The following is a 6,485-nucleotide window of genomic DNA, read 5'->3' on the forward strand; positions in this document are numbered from 1 at the left end:
GGGCGGCACAGGCCGGGGGGGCGTGGTCCCGTAGAGGGGGCGGCCCAGGCCTCGGGGACCTTGCCCAAGGGGTGCGGTTTTAGGTTGAAAACGCAGCTTATTGTGAAGTTCTCACCCTTTTCACTAGAAGAACAACTCAGGGTTACTGTGTGTAATCTGGAACGTGGGAAGTGTACACACACACACCAGCAACCACCCTCAAAAACCATCTGTGGTCTTACCCAGAGAAAGCTATGATTAAAGTTTTTTTTTTTTCAGTGCTTGGACTTGAACTCAGGGCCTTTGCACTGAGTTACACCACCAGCCCTTTTAAACATTTAACTTTTATTTTAGGGTTAGGGTCAGTTACCCAGGTGTTGATTTCCTCCGAGTGCTCAGCTCAAACATGGGGTTTCGCGGGGGCCCGGGGAGAGAAGGCACCCCTGGGGCTGTGGAGACGGAAGGTTAGGAAAGAGCCTCTGTCTCCACAGAAAGGTGAGGCGGACGCCATGAGTCTGGACGGAGGATTTATCTACACCGCGGGCAAGTGTGGCCTGGTGCCCGTCCTGGCCGAGAATCAGAGTAAGCAGAGGGAGAGTTCGCTGGGGCATGGGAGCAGTTTGGGTGCGCGGACACATTCGGGGGACGCGGGGAGGAAGCCACGAAGGGGCCCTGCTGCCCGAAAAGCTTGCTGTGCTGAGAACTGACAAAGCACGGCGGCTCCCTGCCTTCCTCCTCTTTCTGTCTCTCTCTGAAAGTCACGGGCTTGCCTGTGTGCTTTAATCTTTAAGTCAGTACAGATTTAGCCGCCCAGGTGAGGTTGCGAGGGCTTTAATTTTTGAACAGTTCATTCCTAAGCCCGCGTTGTAGGCTCCCTGGAGTAAGACAGAGCCCTCGCGGTTGACAGTCGTACATCACAGCAATCCCGCCCCCCTCTCGCCAAGTCCGAGGCTCTGGACTTCAGCAGCACAGCCTGTGCTCCTTCCCGAAGGAGGGGGACCGGGGTCCATCCGGTCCGTGTGCCACCGCACCCCGGGCTCGCGCTGTGCAGGACGGAGGCGGCTCTGCCGGAATTACTCATCCGGGTCCGACTCTGGCGGAGGACTGGCCAGCCAGTGGCCACCGTGGCTCGGCCGTCTCCGTCCGTCTCCTGCCGCTGTGCGCTCACTTGTGCCGCTTGGGAGGGCTGCGGCCGTCTCTCTGGATGCGACGCCGCGTCGTGAGCCTTTCAGAGCAGGGGCCTTCTGGGCAGATCGGTGCCTCACGAGGCCCCGCTTGTCTTGATCTTTCAGAATCCCAAGCAAACCCAGGCTCCGACTGCGTGAACAGACCGCCGGAAGGTGAGCTGGAGCCGGGCACTTTCAGGGGCGGGAATAAGTTCTTGTTGCGGGGGGCAAGGTGGTAGGAACTTTAAAAAAATGACAGAGGGAGACCTGGCCCTGGAAGTCATGAAGGCAGCGGGTCATCCCTGAGGGGTGGACTTGGCTACAGTTCACAGTGGACTTCGCAGGGGCAGAGAGGAAGGAGACAGTGTCCGAGTGCTCGGTCCCAGATCCCGCTGCCAGTTTAGACAGCGCTGGGCAGATCCTGCTGTTCACCTGGGTCCATTGGTGAACCCGGAGCAGCTACTGACAGCCGGATGCACCCTGTTGACCCTTCCACTCAGGGAGCCCGCTGCAGGGGGTCTTGTTCAGTGTGCGCCCCTTTCGTGGCTCTTGTCTGACTCGGGAACATCTTGTGGCTGCTTGAGGACAGACCTGCAATCACGAACAGCCGGCTTTTCTGCTTGCTTCATTTCAAAGCCCTGCCCGCTCTCCCCTGACGTGGGGCAGCAGCTGACACTCGGTCTACCTAGCAGCAGCCAGGCATCTGAGGAGCTGCCCCTGGCAATGCCCCTTGCCGCTGCATGGGCATCCGTGTGCCAGGCCTCCGGGGTTAAGTTCGCTCTGTCGTCTGTGTGCAGGGTACCTCGCTGTGGCGGCCGTTCGGACGTCAGACTCTGGTCTCACCTGGAACTCTCTGAGAGGCAGGAAATCCTGCCACACAGCGGTGGACAGGACCGCAGGCTGGATCATCCCCATGGGGCTGCTCTTCAACCAGACCAGCTCCTGCAGATTCGGTAGGGAGTCCAGGGGCAGCGGAGGCCTCCTGGGGAGGGGCTGGAGGGACCTGCAGCTGGGGCGCACAGCTGTCTTTGGGTGAAAAGAAAGTCCTCCCCGGGGCTATGCCCTGCAGTCAGGGACTCGGAGGAGGCTTCCAGCTTGACAGTTTCTAAGTCCACCCTATGGAGATACAAGGCAGGGGCATCAGGTTGGGTATGGTGGTGCGTGGCTGTGATCCCAGCTGCTCAGGAGGCTGAGGCAGAAGTATTGCAAGTTGGAGGCCAGCCTAAGCAACGTAGCAAAAATCTGTCTCAAAACAAAAAAGGCTAGGTATGCAGATAGTACTGGAATGTGTGCATGTGTGAAGCCCTGGGTTCTGTGCTCAGACACACACACGCATGCACACACACACACCCACACACGACTGGAATATCAACCTACTGCCCTGCTTTGAAAAAATGGGTGCAGTTCTGCGAAATCCAGTATTTTTTACCTCTTAGAGTCCCAGATCCAAATTCCCCACAGACCCTCACTTTCCACTGGCCCGCCCCATGCAGGGAGTTCTGTCTCTGAAGAGAACCAACTGCTTACCCTCTCTGCCCTCCGCCAACCTCCGGGCCCTGTATCCCTGCGCCCGCTCACTCTGGCCTGCATAGGCCCCACACTCCTCTGGTGGCCTGATGATGTGGGTGCGTGGTTCCCCTGCCGTGGCTCTCCCAGAGTGGGGACCCGCTGCACTGTCACCAGAGCTGGTCCTGGCGGGGGCGCACTCCACTAACCAACACAGCAGGCCGCACCTGCTGCTCTTATCACCCCTGTGGTGGCTGTGAGATGCCCCTGGGGGCTGCGGTCTGTGTGTTCTCTCACCTGCTCGGAGGAGGTGGCCGGTGAGGGAGGACTTGGGTGCCTCTGACTGCTAGCTCCTTCCTGCAGGCGAATTCTTCAGTCAGAGCTGTGCCCCAGGTGCTGACCCCGCATCCCCTCTGTGTGCTCTGTGTGTGGGCAATGCCCAGGGAGAGAACAAGTGTGCAGCCAACAGCCAGGAGCGCTACTACGGCTACACAGGTGCCTTCCGGTGAGTCCTGGGCCTCCACATGGTGGGTCTCGGGAGCCAGGGGTGGTCTGTCACAGCCAGCCAGGACTGGCTCCCTGGAGGGCACCCTGTTTGCGCAAATGTGTTCATTCCAGCCTCTCAGGAGGCTGAGGCAGGAGGATTGCTAATTTGAAGTAGCCTGAGCAATTTAGCTAGACTATGTCTCAAAATTTAAAAAAAATTTTTTAAAGGCCTGGGGATGTAGCTCTATGGTAGAGTGCTCTTGTGTTTGATTCCCAGTTCTGCCACAAATAAAAATAAAAAGTTTTCAGAGTTCATAAATTACATCCAGGGCGTGATTGGCAACTATGCACACCCCATCTCCAAGAGTGCATTTTGCCAGCAGGTGGCGCCACGGACCCGAGAACGACCATGCGTGGTCAAACCGTGGCCTTTGAGCTTTGTCAGATAAACTTTTGTGACCGGATGCTATAGAAGTTGCTTTTGTTAAATTTTGAGTGAGTCATGAAAAGCAGACAAACAAAGATGTGCTTTGAGTGCACACAAATATTTTTTGCGGAACTAAGGATTTGAGAATAGAAGAGTCGTGATGTGATCCCACGCAGAAGGGTGGCCAGCTCTGAGGAGGCATCGCGTGACCCCTGAATCCGCCAGACGCGGAAGGCACCGCTTCCCCGGCACCCTCTGCTTTTCTCTTGTTCTAATTGCACCCAGGGTCTAGCCTGGACCCATGTATAGCAACATCACTGAGAGCCGAGCCGGAAGTCTTGCCCATTCTTTGACCCCTGACGACGCCGTAGTATCACTGCTTGTCCCCAGGCTCCGACTTTCTGCTGTGTCCGGCGGGCCGAGGAGGGAGGGCGCTGTTGCCTCTCGTTGCCCCTCCCCCATCTGCCTGCCCACGCGGGGTTCCCCTCCCAACGCCCGACACAGTGGTGCTTATGTTCCTGAGGCCTTGCCGTCATTACCCTCCTGCTAAAGGTGTGGTTTGGTAAGATTAGGTTCCGCTTATTGAGCAAACGTTTTCTCTGCCCTGGAGATCACAGATGTCTTGCTTTCAAAATTTGCTTAATTTTCTATGCTTTTTTAAAGTTCGCGCACTCAGAGCTCCCTGCCTGGAGCGTGCGCCTTCTGACCTCACAGACTGCACGTCACTGGCTGCCGCCTTGCTTTCTTCCTCTCCTGGGAATGTCCTCCGACGTTGCCGGGCCACCCTGAGGCTGGCGCTTTGGGCTGACCCTTTCTCTTACTTCGTGTTCGGCGGCCTGGTTCCTGGATTTCATTTCTTTAGCGTTTTTGGTTTTGTTGCAACAGAGCACAGCCTGCTGCGGCTTCTTGAGAAAGGGTGAAGGGTGTTTCTGTTTTTTGAATGATTTATTTACATGTCTTCAAACGTCTTTACTTTTGCAGTGATTCACAGTTGGGCTGAATGATGAGATCTAGGTTGAAAAACATTTTCCCTAGGAATTTTGACAAGATTTCTACATCTGGGGCTGGCGATTTAGCTCAGTGGTTCTGCTGCCTGCCTTGCAAGCACAAGGACCCAAATTCAATCCCTGGTACCAAAAAAAAAAAAAAAAAAAAAAAAAAAAAAAAAAAAAAAAAAAGAAATAAAATATTTCTATATCTGGAAAATGGCAGCATTGGGCTATTCTGGCTAAACTCGCCACTCAGAACAGCATAAACACTGGAGACCATGCCCTGGGTGCATTCATACACATATGTCCTTAAAAACATGGAGGAAGTGGTGAATTAGGGTAGAGTCCAAGGGGGAATGAGAATTCTGAGAGCAGCATGGAGCTGCTTTTGCCTGAGATGTGTACTTGCGCCAACAATCTTGACTCTTGAGGGCTACCTTACCTTACAGAGTGCACCAGAGTGACTTCCGTGGCCCCTCTTGGTGGGGGTGGAGTTGGCCTAAAGTTGGGGAGGATGGCAGAGAGCTCTACTTCTGTGAAATTGAAACCATGACCAATCCTTGAATGGATTTGTGATTCAAACTTGTGACCCTGGGATGGTCCCGAAATCCTCGTCATAAATGGTTTTGAAGTGGTCCCGGGTTCATGGTGTCTCTAGGAACCTTCTGGAACACAGAGCTTCAGAATGGTCTTCAAAGACCGCTAAAAAATACACCATCAGTGACCGTGAGCCACACTTTAGCAGCAAAACGTAATCAGAAAAAGCTGGCTAATGCAAACAGCCAACAGAAAAAAAATTAATATTTTAAAAATGAACAAATAGATGTTCCAGAAAGGAAAAATTAGCAATTGAAATTTACCATGCAACAGACCAGTTCAACCAGCTAGGTGTATGTAACTGGAAGAATTAGTGAAACGAAAGCTGTGTGAAAAATTATCCAGAATGTGTTATAGGAAAGCAAATGACAGAAAATAGTAACATCAAAATTTACAATAACTAATCCATTTTCTTCTACTTCCTAGAATTGCCGTGGAGAAATATGTTACCATCTTGTTTGGTGATCCCTTGTATACTATATTATTTTCTTTTTCTTGAAAGCTTTTTGAGCTTTGAAAAAATCTCCAGTGTTCAGGAACTTCAAAATGATTTTTATTTATGTGAGACTTCCTCTCATTTATTGGATGAGGCACTTGATGAGCCTTTTCATTTGAAAATTTAAGTTATTTAGTTCTTCGGAAACTTTATTATTTCTCTGACAATTTCCATGCTTCTATTTCTCTGATTTTGCCTTAAAGTTTGCTTTTTAAATTATGGGCTCTCTTGGATTATCATCTGGCTTTCTTCCTTGCTTTTTATTATCTGTTCCTTATATTCTAATTTTTGGGTTATTTCCTCAGCTGTTATCATTTTAAAGAATTTTAAAGATTTTTTTTTTTTTTTTTTTTTTTTTTACCCTAAGAACTCCTTTGTATCTGGAGTATTCATTTTTAGGAGCTTTCTATTCTTGTTTTGTGAATGCTACTTCTTTCATCTTCTGATGATATTAATTATAGCTCTTTTCTTAGCTTTATTCTCTTCTCTATATTGTCTCTGTATCCTGAGTACAATGATTTCAATTCCACTTTTTATGGTCTTTCTTCAGATATCAGATGTCTCTGCTATTTGTCCATATTTAAGAATAAAGCATTAGATTGACTTAAAAAGTCAGAGACGCTGGGCTGAGCACTGGCTTGGTGCCAGTTTTTGAGTCTTGTGTACTGAGCCTCAGGGTAGGGCTGCTGCTTTGGTCATTTTATTGTGAGCACCAAAACGTTAGAATCTGTGGGTTTTTTCCTTGGGTGATCAGATTCCCCAAGGAAAGAATCTTACTGCCCATGCCCTGGGGAGAGAAGCCCTGGCAGGCGGCCTCTGGGGTTTTAGGAGGAGGAGGG

At 51.1% G+C, this 6,485-nt stretch overlaps 1 protein-coding gene across 1 annotated transcript in view; it reads left to right on the top strand.

Moving 5' to 3' along the window:
• Nucleotides 1–6,485, top strand: part of Ltf (lactotransferrin) — a 22,145-nt gene that overhangs the window by 11,204 nt on the left and 4,456 nt on the right. The window contains exons 9-12 of the mRNA XM_033762706.1: nucleotides 346–561; nucleotides 1,272–1,319; nucleotides 1,943–2,098; nucleotides 3,015–3,156. Coding sequence (XP_033618597.1) covers nucleotides 346–561; nucleotides 1,272–1,319; nucleotides 1,943–2,098; nucleotides 3,015–3,156 — 562 coding nt within the window. The remainder of the gene's footprint in view (nucleotides 1–345; nucleotides 562–1,271; nucleotides 1,320–1,942; nucleotides 2,099–3,014; nucleotides 3,157–6,485) is intronic.

This window comes from Fukomys damarensis, unplaced genomic scaffold, assembly GCF_012274545.1.
Source record: "Fukomys damarensis isolate Sample0158 unplaced genomic scaffold, DMR_v1.0_HiC HiC_scaffold_12, whole genome shotgun sequence".
In the NCBI taxonomy this organism is placed as follows: Eukaryota; Metazoa; Chordata; class Mammalia; order Rodentia; family Bathyergidae; genus Fukomys; species Fukomys damarensis.